The sequence below is a fragment of the Salmo trutta genome, chromosome 6 (genome assembly GCF_901001165.1).
Source record: "Salmo trutta chromosome 6, fSalTru1.1, whole genome shotgun sequence".
NCBI classification, from domain to species: domain Eukaryota; kingdom Metazoa; phylum Chordata; class Actinopteri; order Salmoniformes; family Salmonidae; genus Salmo; species Salmo trutta.
The window spans coordinates 18,783,778-18,798,677 of record NC_042962.1 but is presented as its reverse complement, the minus strand read 5'-3'; the positions used below and the strand labels follow the sequence as shown (position 1 = coordinate 18,798,677).

Genomic DNA, 14,900 nt, shown 5'->3' with positions numbered 1-14,900 from the left:
TCCTGTGTTTTATGTCGGTACGCTACTCATGTTTCTTGTTTTGTTGAATTTATTATTCAATTCACTCCCTGTACATGCTTCCCGACTCCTAGCTTACACGTTACAGAATAACACCTCCTATAACAGGAGTAAATTGGACACACCTGAGTGTCGTTAATGTCTCTAGGACAGTCTCTGCCGCCCTCTGGTGACAGGTGGAACCATGACAAGCAGTTCCTCTGGGAAACAAGCCCCTGCCTCCCAATGTTTTCCATCGTCTCGCGCCATCCGTCTGTCCGTCACTTGTTGTGTTAAATCAAATCAAATCAAATGTCTTTATATCGCCCTTCTTACATCAGCTGATATCTCAAAGTGCTGTACTGAAACCCAGCCTAAAACCCCAAACAGCAAGCAATGCAGGTGTAGAAGCACAGTGGCTAGGAAAAACTCCCTAGAAAGGCCAGAACCTAGGAAGAAACCTAGAGAGGAACCAGGCTATGAGGGGTGGCCAGTCCTCTTCTGGCTGTGTCGGGTGGAGATTATAACAGAACATGGCCAAGATGTTCAAATGTTCATAAATGACCAGCATGGTCAAATAATAATAATCACAGTTGTCGAGGGTGCAACAAGTCAGCACCTCAAGAGTAAATGTCAGTTGGCTTTTCATAGCCAATCATTGAGAGTATCTCTACCGCTCCTGCTGTCTCTAGAGAGTTGAAAACAGCAGGTCTGGGACAGGTAGCACGTCCGGTGAACAGGTCAGGGTTCCATAGCCGCAGGCAGAACAGTTGAAACTGGAGCAGCAGCACGGCCAGGTGGACTGGGGACAGCAAGGAGTCCTCATGTCAGGTAGTCCTGAGGCATGGTTCTAGGGCTCAGGTCCTCCGAGAGAAAGAAAGAAAGAGAGAAAGAGAGAATAAGAGAGAGCATACTTAAATTCACACAGGACACCGGATAAGACAGTAGAAATACTCCAGATATAACAGACTGACCCTAGCCCCCCGACACATAAACTACTGCAGCATAAATACTGGAGGCTGAGACAGGAGGGGTCAGGAGACACTGTGGCCCCATCCGACGATACCCCGGACAGGGCCAAACAGGAAAGATATAAACTCTGTAACACAAGGTACTATCTAGAATCTTAAAGGGTTCTTCGGCTGTTCCCATAGTAGAACGATTTGAAAAACCCTTTTTGGTTCCAGGTAGAACTCTTTTGGGTTCCATGTAGATGTTCTACTGTACTTGGAACCCAAAAGCGTTCTATCTGCAACCAAAAAGGGTTTTCATATGGGGCAGCCGAAAACTATTCTGGAACCTTTTTTTTCTTAAAGTGTACGTTTCACCCCCTCAGGATTTCTCTCAGCCTCCGTGACGGGATGTTATAGGCTCTAGACTACTCATGAATGGGCATTTTGTGCCCTTTTTTTGCGTTGTTCAAGACCACCTACTTAACGATTTACTGAAGCCTTAACGGGAGCCATGCTGTGTCCAGTCCACAGTTCTGCCAAGTCTTCTACCCTCCCTCCCTCCTTCCCACAGCCCAGCTCCAACTCCAGTCAAGGCCAAGGCATTCCTGGGTCTGAAATATAGGATGCCATGTTGAATTAGATATGGTCAATTCATCCCATGTGACGGCTGGACTGACTGTGGATGTGGCTGGAATACAGTACGGTCTCTCAGTTTAGCCAAATCGTTTTACATGAGGTCTGGGAGGAGACAGCAATGTATTGGATAGGCTATTTAGATAGAGAACAACTTGTTCTGCAACACAAACGTACCCTTTCAATGGGTTGTCAATGGAGCGTCCTTTGTTTGGAAGGGTACTTTTGAGTTGCAGCTTTGTGACTTTACAGCAAGGGATATGTTTATTTTAAAAATGTTATGAATTTGTTGAAACATTCCATTTTCAATCTCTTTTCTATCCAGCTGTTCATGTTGCTGTTGAAGTGGAGGATCAGGAGGAGATGGAGGAGAAGAAAGACGGACCAGGTAGGTGCCATTCAAACCAGGGTTGGGATAAATTGTATTTAATTTCAGTCACTTTCAGGATGTGGAATTGAAAATTCAAAAGGCACTCGCACATCTGAGCTATCTTTTGTGCAGGTGCATGGAAACAGTTGGATAAGATGAGAAAAAGAAGAAACCTGCACACTGCTCTTGATTGTATCACTGATCTTTAAAAAGCTTTACGTATCGGCCTCACGGCCTTCGTCAGAGCTTTTGTGAGTTTTTTAAATGAGCACCCTTATGTAGACCTAGCCACACCCACATCCATTCCACGAATGGAAAGGGGTTAGAGGCGAAGGAAAAACCAATAAGTGCTACCAAATATAACAATATGCATTTCATAAATATTCAAATAAAGTGTGTACATAAGACATATTAAACACATCTGTAAAACCACAATCAGGACACCAACTTACCAAGCAAGTTTTATAAATCATTGGGTACAGCATAAGAAAAACGTCAGAGTAATCTGAAATAGCGGCATAATTCATGTTCAAATTTACAACATAACATACATAGGCATTTCATCATTAAGACCTTTAGGAAATAATGTCTGGCGGGTTAAAATCCCAAAACATTCTCTTTTACTCAGAGTATTATTAATATCACCTCCCCTGTCTGATATCTTAACTTTCGCTATGCCACAAAATCTAAAGGTAGAAATGGATGTGGAATTGGAAATGGAATTTCAGTTTACTTCCTGGGTTAGGTTCCTTGACCCCAACCCTGTTTGAAAAGTTAACCCAACCCATGGCACATGGCCCTCTGCATCAATGAAGTTACAGTTTTACTGTAAGTCACAAAGAATAAAGACTGATGTGGACTTGGCTATTAAAAGACGTGTGTTGTCTTCCTCCCCATCCACAGACAACATCCTGAAGCGAGTCTTCAACATCGTCAAATTCTCCTGGGTGTTGTTCCTGGCCATGTTGGACAGTTTCACAGCCTGGATCAACTCGATGTGTCAGGAACACCTGGACATCTCCACCGTGCTGCGCATTGAGCGCTGCATGCTCACTCACGAGGTCAAAAAGGTAAGGTCACGGCCAGGGGCTTTAGACTATTTTGAGTATTTATTTTGTGATGCTTAGTGTACTATAAGGCATATTACCTGATACCTCAGGTGTACAGTTCAATGAGAATCCAGCTTTTTGAAGATTGCCTGTGAATAAGTGTCTCTTCCTAGTAACAACACCGTTTGGTCCCACTTAACATTGCATAATTATTTACCATTTCATACTGTAGTAAAACCATGGTAAATATTTATAGTACCTATTTCTAGTAATAGCATAGTAGTAACATTGGAATTGCCTATTTCCAATGTTATTATATCGTTATTACAGGCTATGCAGTATGACGTGGCTGTAGGGCAAACAATTCTAACAGCCATTCTTGGTTGTAATGTTCCAGGGGAACAAGCCTTCGCGGGAGAGCATCCACGTGTACTACCGCAAGCAGATGTGCAAGGCTGCGTCCATTGAGTCTGGCCTGGAGAGAACCGAGGAGGAGACGTGCCAGGACTGCATCCCCCACAAGGCCGAGCGGCAGAGCTGTGCCTATCTGGAGAGCCAAGACCCTATGGTGTCTCATGACAGCCTGTCCAGGTAAGGGAATTGAGGAAAATACACTTTTTTATTACAGTTATATTACTACTTAATTATATAATTATTGCTACTTTTTATTACATTTTTATTTTTGTTTATTTAGTAAATATTTTCTTAACTCTATTTCTTGAACCTCATTGTTGGTTAAGGGCTTGTAAGTAAGCATTTCACTGTAAGGTCTACACCTGTTGTATTTGGCGCATGTGACAAATAACATTTGATTTGGTTATTCATACTCATAAGAAATGATGAGATTGATTCACCTCTTGTCATCATTAAAGTACATCAATCAGAGGAAATCCTTTTCAATATGATAGCTGGTGATAGCTGGTGATAGCTGAGGAATCAGTAGACAAGGTTGTTCAGCTGCTTCTTGATACTCCAAGGATATTATGCTTACTATCATTCAGTTCTAATACTCAAAACATCAAGGGAGACTAAATAAAATAATCCAAACAGACTCTAGAATCAGGTGCAAGATATTGCCTATTTTTGAAAGATGTCATGCTGTGCAGTAGATCAGATTGGAATGTTGAGGCCTCCCGAGTGGCGCAGAGGTCTAAGGCACTGCATCGCAGTGCTAGCTGTACCACTAGAGATTCTGGGTTTGAGTCCAGGCTCTGTCGCAGCCGGCCGCGACCGGGACACCCATTGGGCGGTGCACAATTGGCCCAGCGTCGTCCGGGTTAGGGGAGGGTTTGGCCGTGTCAAGAAGCAGTGCAGCTTGGCTGGATTGTGTTTCGGAGGACGCTATCAGCTATCGGACTTCACCTCTCCCGAGTCCGCATGGGAGTTGCAGCGATGAGACAAGACTGTAACTACCAATTGGATACCACGAAATTTGGGAGAAAAAAGATTGGAATGTTGCGGGTGGAACAGATAATTGAACGATTTATTTGCATTCCATCCGTGTGTAATAAAACCCAAGCCTTGCTCAAGTTATCCCATCTCAGCATGGCCACCATTACATGATAAACACTTACATTACATTACCATTTGACAGAACAATTATTCACTATTCAGTTGTTATGTTTTGGTGTTGTGTTGATATCACACTGCTTGTTGGTACACACGTTGTCTGTTTTAGTCATAGTTTGTTATTTATTTGAGACTGAGGAGTGCCAGGCTGGTATGTGATGGAGTGTTTATGAAGGGTTTAAAACCAGCCTGGCAGCTTGAAACTGCACAGCTCTGTTCTGGGTGCACTAGTGCCCACGGGGAATTCTGTTCTCTGTCTAGACTCTGCCCTGACACATACACTCACACACACTCACTCACACACACTCACTCACAAGCAAGCAGACAGACACAGACATGAAGGCGTACACAGATAGAAACACAGATAACCATAGGTGCAGGCTCACACAGACTGTATGAGTTTATGCATGGTCCATAGTCTGTTTAGACCACTCCACAAACTCCATCTGTCTGTGTGTGTTTCTCCAGTGCGTACACAGAGAACACCCTGCTCTGCTCCTGTCGTTCCACACTGGACCACACTGACATGGGTCCTAACCGCATCCAGATAACCAGGACCAGCGAGCGTGCCCATCCTAAACTCTGCAAGATGGAAGGCCTGGACCTAGAGTCCACCTCCTCAACTGACAGCAGAGGCAGCCAGGCCAGGTAAGAAACTACAAACACACAACTACTCCTTCTACTTCTCTACTCTCATCCCTAACTCTCTACACTTCTCTCCTCTCATCCCTCTCTCTACACTTCTCTCCTCTCATCCCTCTCTCTACACTTCTCTCCTCTCATCCCTCTCTCTACACTTCTCTCCTCTCATCCCTCTCTCTACACTTCTCTCCTCTCATCCCTCTCTCTACACTTCTCTCCTCTCATCCCTCTCTCTACACTTCTCTCCTCTCATCCCTCTCTCTACACTTCTCTCCTCTCATCCCTCTCTCTACACTTCTCTCCTCTCTACACTTCTCTTCTCTCATCCCTCTCTCTACACTTCTCTCCTCTCATCCCTCTCTCTACACTTCTCTCCTCTCATCCCTCTCTCTACACTTCTCTCCTCTCATCCCTAACTCTCTACACTTCTCTCCTCTCATCCCTCTCTCTACACTTCTCTCCTCTCATCCCTCTCTCTACACTTCTCTCCTCTCATCCCTCTCTCTACACTTCTCTCCTCTCATCCCTCTCTCTACACTTCTCTCCTCTCATCCCTCACTCTACACTTCTCTCCTCTCATCCCTCTCTCTACACTTCTCTCCTCTCATCCCTAACTCTCTACACTTCTCTCCTCTCATCCCTCACTCTACACTTCTCTCCTCTCATCCCTCTCTCTACACTTCTCTCCTCTCATCCCTCTCTCTACACTTCTCTCCTCTCATCCCTCACTCTACACTTCTCTCCTCTCATCCCTCTCTCTACACTTCTCTCCTCTCATCCCTAACTCTCTACACTTCTCTCCTCTCATCCCTCACTCTACACTTCTCTCCTCTCATCCCTCTCTCTACACTTCTCTCCTCTCTACACTTCTCTCCTCTCATCCATCACTCTCTACACTTCTCTCCTCTCATCCCTCTCTCTACACTTCTCTCCTCTCATCCCTCACTCTACACTTCTCTCCTCTCATCCCTCTCTCTACACTTCTCTCCTCTCATCCCTAACTCTCTACACTTCTCTCCTCTCATCCCTCTCTCTACACTTCTCTCCTCTCATCCCTCTCTCTACACTTCTCTCCTCTCATCCCTAACTCTCTACACTTCTCTCCTCTCATCCCTCACTCTACACTTCTCTCCTCTCATCCCTCTCTCTACACTTCTCTCCTCTCATCCATCACTCTCTACACTTCTCTCCTCTCTACACTTCTCTCCTCTCATCCATCACTCTCTACACTTCTCTCCTCTCATCTCTCACTCTCTACACTTCTCTCCTCTCATCCCTCTCTCTACACTTCTCTCCTGTTATCCCTCACTCTCTACACTTCTCTCCTCTCATCCCTCACTCTCTACACTTCTCTCCCTTCATCCCTCACTCTCTACACTTCTCTCCTCTCATCTCTCACTCTCTACACTTCTCTCCTCTCATCCCTCACTCTCTACACTTCTCTCCTCTCTACACTTCTCTCCTCTCTACACTTCTCTCCTCTCATCCTTCACTCTCTACACTTCTCTCCTCTCATCCATCACTCTCTACACTTCTCTCCTCTCATCTCTCACTCTCTACACTTCTCTCCTCTCATCCCTCTCTCTACACTTCTCTCCTGTTATCCCTCACTCTCTACACTTCTCTCCTCTCATCCTTCACTCTCTACACTTCTCTCCTCTCATCCCTCACTCTCTACACTTCTCTCCTCTCATCTCTCACTCTCTACACTTCTCTCCTCTCATCCCTCACTCTCTACACTTCTCTCCTCTCATCCCTCACTCTCTACACTTCTCTCCCTTCATCCCTCACTCTCTACACTTCTCTCCTCTCATCTCTCACTCTCTACACTTCTCTCCTCTCATCCCTCACTCTCTACACTTCTCTCCTCTCATCCCTCACTCTCTACACTTCTCACCCTTCCTCCCTCACTCTCTCCACTTCTCTCCCTTCATCCCTCACTCTCTACACTTCTCTCCTCTCATCCCTCACTCTCTACACTTCTCTCCTCTCATCCCTCACTCTCTACAGTTCTCTCCCTTCATCCTTCACTCTCTACACTTCTCTCCTCTCATCCCTCCCTCTCTACACTTCTCTCCCTTCATCCTTCACTCTCTGCACTTCTGTCCCATCAACCGGCAGTCTTCTCTTCCCTCACCCCACATCTCTTCTTGTCTCTTTCCTGATCCCTCACTCGCTTCTCTTTCCCCCCTTCACTGACTGTTGACAATGAGGCATCTTTGTCACTTTGTCTTTTGTTGGCCTATTTACCATTTTGTCACTAACCGTGATGTATTACCTTGATCCAAAAAGCTAGTGGTACTTGTGTGTCTCATATGGGTAAACCACAGTAAACCTCATCTCTCTTTGAAGAGCATTTCCCAGGGCCACTCTCTTCCTCCCTCTGAATCCAAGGTTTAGATTGTTGGCAAGTCATATTCTTGTCATCAAATCCACTTCCTGGCTACAGGACTATAGTGCTAAAGCTGCCCTTTTCTCTTAGCGCTGTTCAAACATGTCATCTGCGACTGTAGTGTAAAATGTAAAGGGCTTTATTGTCTGTTAGTCAGTGCAGGTGTCAGATTATATTGAGAATAAGGAGAGAAAAAGGGGGAGTAGACATGGGGTGGGGGATTGTGTAGTGTTGTGGGCGGTTACCATGGTGATACCCTGATACAGTGCTGACGGACAGCCTTTGTATCCAGTGTATAAGTCTGTCACGACCCCTCTCTCTCTCTCTCTCTCTCCTCTCTCTCTCTCCTCTCTCTCTCTCTCCTCTCTCCTCTCTCTCTCTCTCTCTCTCTCCTCTCTCTCTCTCTCTCTCTCTCTCTCTCTCTCTCTCTCTCTCTCTCTCTCTCTCTCTCTCTCTCCTCTCTCTCTCTCTCTCTCTCTCTCTCTCTCTCTCTCTCTCTCTCCTCTCACCGCTGAACAAACACTACTTCTGTGTCATTTCATTATCTTGACTAAATTAGGTTATACAATGAATAGTTCCTGTTGTGGGTGCTGATTGGCTGATACCTTGTTCCACATTTATTTCATGATAAACCATGGCAAATACATGTATTACTGTTCTATCTGAATTATCACTACACATCCATACAAATATTTCCACTGTACTTCCTCTCTGTGGCCATCCAGGCAATTCATAAATCTCTTACACAAGTTAAACACTGCCCACTTGTGGACAGATGAGTTCCAGAACATAACCGCTCCATTGTCTTGCCTCTCTCTCCCCACTAGTGAGCACACCCAGTGCACAGCCACCTGCTCCTGCCAGGGGACCACCGACACCATCAAAGAGACAGGAGAGGAGCCAGGCCAGGACCTCCAGGACCCCCACTCCTCCTACACCGAGATCCCATCCACCTCCATGGGGCTGTACCTGGACCATGAGGAGAGTGTTCTCTCCAGGTCTAGGGGAATGGACTGGGACAGCCGAGACAGGGTCCTAGAGACCGAACGGGCAGGGTGGGGGAGGGGGCCGTGCTACGCCCACCACAGTGAGCTCCAGCTCTACCAGGCAGACCTCTCCAGTACCATCCCCACAGACACAGACATCCCCCCCTCATACAGCAGGGCCACGGGACTGGACAGGGAGGGGGCCGAGCAGGTCTCATCCAGTAGGACCCATCATGGGAAGAGGCTAGTTGTGGTGACGCCTGACGAGAAGTCAGATTTTCTGTCGGGCGTCACAAGCACCACGTTTCCCTCGCTCACCCATGAGCTGACCGCCAGCGATCTGCTACGCAATAGGTATTGTATTTAGTCACAGCTAGTCTTGTGTTGCCAATTGCATTACCAAATATTGTTAATCGCTCGGCTATCAGAAAGCCGGAAATCGAGGTTCAGGTTAGTTTGTTTATTTGACATTTCCAAAGGATTTAGGTTTTTAGAGTCCACCTTGATAGACCCTCGCTCCCTTTTTCTCTCTCTCCATCAGGATGTTCTACGACGAGGAGCTGGAAGACTCTGAGCGTTTCTACGGCAACCAGCCGGCGCTGCTCCAGCTGCTCTATGCTCTCTACAACATGCTTGTGGCCCACTCAGAGATGGTGTGTTTCCTGGTCATCATCCTCAACCACATGATCTCAGCGTCCGTGGCCACGCTCGTTCTGCCCATCCTCATCTTCCTCTGGGCCATGCTGTCTGTCCCAAGGCCCAGCAAACGCTTCTGGATGACCGCTATCGTCTACACAGAGGTATTAACACAGAAGCACTTAGTCAGGTTTTTATCAATGTAAATCTGCCCCTACTCCTTGTCCCATGCAGGATTAAAGGGATAGGTCACCCAAATGAATTAGGGTGAACAATACCTTTAATATTTTAAATTGCACATTTTCATAAATATATTTGTTTTATCCAGCTATGAAAATACAATTATTGTTCAGGGTGGAAATAATGCTATTTTATGATATAAACTCAATTCTACTACACTGTACTCAATTAATAGTGTTTATAGAAAATGTTTATGTTATGAGTCATGCATCTATATATTTTTAAGATTTTCCCCAATCTCTCTATACCACCAGGTCACCATCGTGATCAAGTACTTCTTCCAGTTTGGTTTTTTCCCCTTCAACCAGAACATTGAGCTGGACAAGTCCAAACCCTTCCACCCTCCCAACATCATCGGTGTGGAGAAGAGGGAGGGATACGTGCACTATGACCTGGTTCAGCTGCTAGCTCTGTTCTTCCACAGATCTATTCTCAAGGTGCCCACTAAGTCTTTAGCTACATGGTTATTCCTTTAAGGGAGTTCACTTTTTTCGAAAATAAGATACAACTTTTAAAAAGTGGACTACCCCTTTAACTACATTGTTAATTGTTACTTATTACCTGTATTGATACACGGTTATGTTTAGCACACTGGTGTAATCACCATTCTATTCCTTGCTCTTGACCTCCAGTGTCATGGGCTGTGGGACGAGGATGACCCCAGGGGAGGAGGGGGAGAAACCCCTAAGCAGCACCACGATGACAGGCAGAAGAGGTCCAGCTCCAGGCGTGCGGAGAAGCAGGCCTTGGGGGGCAGTAGCTCCCTGCTGGAATCGGTACGCGCCCGCTTCCCCCGCCGCTTCCACTCCCTGTCCACCTCCACCCAGCTGCGCCGCAAGAGCTCCAGCGCCGCTTCCCACCTCTCCCAGCGCACCCTGCGCTCCGGCCATTCCAGAGGAGGTGAGGTCACACTGGCTCCTAAGTGCTGAAGAATAACTCTCTTATTGGGCTCGTTTGGGGGAAATGTCTAGACTTTTAATTATGTAATTTGTGAGGCCCATGTCTTCCGAACCTCACCAAACCTAGTCACTCCACAGACAGCGTGAGCTCAAGGCAGAGCCTACGGAGAGGGGACAGTGTGCGGAGTGTCCAGCAGAGGAGCAAGAAGGAGAAGATCCTGGACAAACTCAGAGAGCAGCTCATCAAAGCCAAGAGCTTCATTGTCAAGAAGTAGGTGGTCTGGATGTCACGTTTGAATATCGACTTGAAGGTGCCACATTATACTTTTATTCGGCTACTAACTGGCAATATTCAGTCACTTTTCAGGGTAATAAATTGTTAATAAAAACAACACTCTTTGTTCATAAAGGTATTTAGTTTACCTTGTTTACATGAACAGATAATTGTTTATAAATCTTTGGCCATTCTCTGTTAAGAACTCTGGAGATCTACATTCCCATCCGTCAGTTCTTCTACAACCTGATCCACCCAGAGTACAGTGCTGTGACAGACGTCTATGTGCTCATGTTCCTGGCCGACACTGTGGACTTTATCATCATCGTCTTCGGCTTCTGGGCTTTTGGGGTAAGTTTGATATATACAGTGCCTTCGACATTTTGTTACGTTACAGCCTTATTCTAAAATGGATTATATACATAAAAAATCATCAGCAATCTATACACAATACCCGATAATGACGAAGCGAAAACAGATTTTTAGACATTTTTGAAAATGTGTAAGAAATTAAAAACAAATACCTTATTTACATAAGTATTCAGACCCTTTGCTATGGGACTCGAAATTGACCTCAAGTGCATCCTGTTTCAATTGATCATCCTGGAGATGTTTCTACAACTTGATTGGAGTCCTCCTGTGGTAAATACAATTGATTGGACATGATTTGGAAAGGCACATACCTGTCTATATAAGGTCCCACAGTTGACAGTGCATGTCAGAGCAAAAAACAAGCCATGAGGTGCAAGGAATTGTCCTCATAGTGTCGAGACAGGATTTTGTCGAGGCACAGCTCTGGGGAATGGTACCAAAGCATTTCTGCAGCATTGAAGGTCCCCAAGAACACGGTGGCCTCCATCATTCTTAAATGGAAGAAGTTTGGAACCATCAAGACTCTTCCTAGAGCTGGCCATCCGGCCAAACTGAGCAATTGGGGGAGAAGGGCCTTGGTCAGGGAGGTGACCAAGAACCCGATGGTCACTCTTACAGAGCTCCAGAGTTCCTCTGTGGAGATGGGAGAACCTTCCAGAAGGACAACCATCTCTGCAACACTTCACCAATCAGACCTTTATGGTAGAGTGGCCAGAAAGAAGCCACTCCTCAATAAAAGGCACATGACAGCCCACTTGGAGTTTGCTAAAAGGCACCTAAAGACTCTCCTACCATGAGAAACAAGATTCTCTGGTCTGATGAAACCAAGATTGAACTCTTAGGCCTGAATGCACGTCTGGAGGAAACCTGGCACCATCCCTACAATGAAGCATGGTGGTGGCAGAATCATGCTGTGGGGATGTTTTTCAGCAACAGGGACTGAGACTAGTCAGGAATCGAGGCAAAGATGACCGAAGCAAAGTACAGAGAGATCCTTGATGAAAACCTGCTCCAGAGCGCTCAGGACCTCAGACTAGGGCGAAGGTTCACCTTCCAACAGGACAACGACCCTAAGCACACGGCCAAGACAATGCAGGAGTGGCTTCTGGCCCAGCCAGAGCCCGGATGTAAACCTGATCGAACATCTCTGGAAAGACCTGAAAATAGCTATGCAGCAACGCTCCCCATCCAACCTGATAGAGCTTGAGAGGATCTGCAGAGAAGAATGGGAGAAACTCCGCAAAAACAGGTGTGACATACCCAAGAAGACTCGAGGCTGTAATCGCTGCCAAAGGTGCAACAACAAAGTACTGAGTAAAGGGGCTGAATACTTACATAAATGTAATATTTCAGTTTTTTATTTTTAATAAATTGATAACAATTTCTAAAAACCTGTTTTTTGCTTTGTTATTATGGGGTACTGTGTGTAGATTGATGAGGAAAAACAACAATTTAATACATTTTTGAATAAGGATGTAACCTAACAAAATTTGGAAAAAGTCAAGGGGTCTGAATACTTTCTACTATAAACTGTCCTTATTCATTGTGTTTGTGATTGAAACCAAGTGCAATTAATTGAAATTTTCCCTAAATGGCCAAGAACACATTTGAACTTGAAATATTGAAGAAAACAAAAACCTTCCAAATGAATAACATGACTTCCTGTCCCTCATAGAAACACTCTGCCGCAGCTGACATCACTTCCTCCCTGTCGGAGGACCAGGTTCCAGAGGCCTTCCTGGTGATGGTACTGATCCAGTTTGGCACCATGATCATCGACCGAGCACTCTACCTCCGCAAGACTGTCATGGGAAAAGTCATCTTCCAGGTCATCCTGGTGTTCGGTATCCACTTCTGGATGTTCTTCATCCTGCCTGGAGTCACAGAAAGGTATGAATGTGGAGAAATAACATTAACATTTAGTAATTTAATCATATAGTCATAACCAGCTCTCTCTTTCTTTTAAATACTGTATATTGCTTACTAAATAGTTGCTTCATTAGTAACGCATCATGGTGAATGTTTTCAAGTTACTTCAAAAAATTCTCGTTAACATTGTTTTCATTTTAATCACCAGACGGTTCAGTAAGAACACAGTGGCCCAGCTGTGGTACTTTGTCAAGTGCATCTACTTTGGCCTGTCGGCCTATCAGATCCGCTGTGGCTACCCCACCCGCGTGCTGGGCAACTTTCTCACCAAGAGTTACAACTACCTCAACCTATTCCTCTTCCAAGGGTGAGTGCTCTGAAGACTAGTGTAACTACAATCACAAAACCACAGCATAATCATGAATTGAATGAATTTCTGAAAAAGGTATGAGACTAATTTCATCAGTGATGGCACATGCTCCCAATACCTGCCTGCCATAAGCTGGTTCATAACCTATATTGACTGTTGGTCCTAACATTACCCTAACATTGTCCTAAATATTCCTGATTTCCAGGTTCCGCCTGGTCCCGTTCCTGACAGAGCTGCGAGCGGTGATGGACTGGGTGTGGACGGACACCACTCTCAGCTTGTCCAGCTGGATCTGTGTAGAGGACATCTACGCTCACATCTTTGTTCTCAAGTGCTGGAGGATGTCAGAGAAGGTGAGGGACCACGGCCGCAGTGTTAGTTCTCGAGGACCTCCCTATCCATCTCTGAATGAGGCTTAGAGGGGGAGAAGATAGTGTGTTGTCAGATAGGCTTTGTGGAAATGAGATACAGCAGGTTTGAGGTTTTTTGTTAGTACTTTTATTGTATTATTTTATGATGTGAAGCACTTTGTTACTTGCATTGAAAAGCACTATAAAAATAAAGGCACCAATTATGTAGGTTCGCCAAAAGTTAACAAATGTTCATAAAAACTGTAACTAAACTTGATAATTTATTTCCCTGAACAATTTGTTCTATTCAGAGGCTTAATCCTGTATGTGTGTTGTTTACCAGAGGTACCCCCAGCCTCGCGGGCAGAAGAAGAAGAAGGTGGTGAAGTATGGGATGGGAGGTTTGATCGTCATGCTGCTCATCTGCATCGTTTGGTTCCCCCTGCTTTTCATGTCGCTGGTCAAGTCCGTGGCCGGGGTGGTCAACAAACCTCTGGACGTATCGGTCACCATCACCCTGGGAGGCTTTCAGGTCTGAAAACTGTGTCAAAGGCAGGGTTTGGGGCAATTCCATTTATTTCTGTTTACCTAATGAATTGACTGAATTTCAATGGAATTGACACCAACCCTGGTTGACAGTATCAGTTCTTTATTGCCATTTGTTAATTTTAGAGTTTGACACATTACTATCTGATTTTAGTATCTTAACGTTGGTATCTCTTCCTTCAGCCCATCTTCACTATGAGTGCCCAGCAAAATCAACTGAAGGACATCAGCAAAGCAGATTTTTCAGACTTCATGAATTCGTACAACTACATTCCGGTAAGAAAACCACCCATTTTAAAGCTTGCTTTCTGAATCTTAATTTTAGGCCAGATTTCTAAAGCTTTTCAAATATATTTTGATGCTATAGGTTTGAATACTATTACATTCTGGTTTGAATATATTACTGTGTATTACTATAAGTAAGGCCTTTCTCCTCCCACTCACCAGGGACTTGCAAATGTAAGTATTGTGTGTTTTAATATTTCCATACTTCTATGCAGTCAGCGATGCAGTTCTTGGAGGCATACACGTCAGAGGATGTGACTGTGGCGGAGCTGGAGGGCAGTTCCAATTCCCTGTGGACCATCAGCCCCCCCAGCAGGAAGAACCTTATGGATGTTCTCAGCAAGGAGGAATACTTCCCAGTCACCATGTCCTGGACCATCCAGAGGTAAGAGAACCAGGGCCCTGTTCATTAGGCACCAAATGGGAAGACAACAGACTGAAACAGTCCAATAAGATACTCATTTTCAT

At 45.2% G+C, this 14,900-nt stretch overlaps 1 protein-coding gene across 2 annotated transcripts in view; it reads left to right on the top strand.

Moving 5' to 3' along the window:
- Window positions 1–14,900, top strand: part of LOC115195579 (piezo-type mechanosensitive ion channel component 2) — a 160,145-nt gene that overhangs the window by 141,940 nt on the left and 3,305 nt on the right. For both annotated transcript variants that reach the window (XM_029755585.1, XM_029755586.1), the window contains exons 32-47: window positions 1,909–1,971; window positions 2,857–3,023; window positions 3,400–3,593; window positions 5,040–5,219; window positions 8,433–8,945; window positions 9,133–9,391; window positions 9,722–9,904; window positions 10,100–10,367; window positions 10,505–10,637; window positions 10,844–10,991; window positions 12,688–12,902; window positions 13,090–13,248; window positions 13,457–13,604; window positions 13,945–14,133; window positions 14,331–14,423; window positions 14,648–14,817. In XM_029755585.1, the coding sequence (XP_029611445.1) occupies window positions 1,909–1,971; window positions 2,857–3,023; window positions 3,400–3,593; window positions 5,040–5,219; window positions 8,433–8,945; window positions 9,133–9,391; window positions 9,722–9,904; window positions 10,100–10,367; window positions 10,505–10,637; window positions 10,844–10,991; window positions 12,688–12,902; window positions 13,090–13,248; window positions 13,457–13,604; window positions 13,945–14,133; window positions 14,331–14,423; window positions 14,648–14,817 (3,082 nt within the window). The remainder of the gene's footprint in view (window positions 1–1,908; window positions 1,972–2,856; window positions 3,024–3,399; window positions 3,594–5,039; window positions 5,220–8,432; window positions 8,946–9,132; window positions 9,392–9,721; window positions 9,905–10,099; window positions 10,368–10,504; window positions 10,638–10,843; window positions 10,992–12,687; window positions 12,903–13,089; window positions 13,249–13,456; window positions 13,605–13,944; window positions 14,134–14,330; window positions 14,424–14,647; window positions 14,818–14,900) is intronic.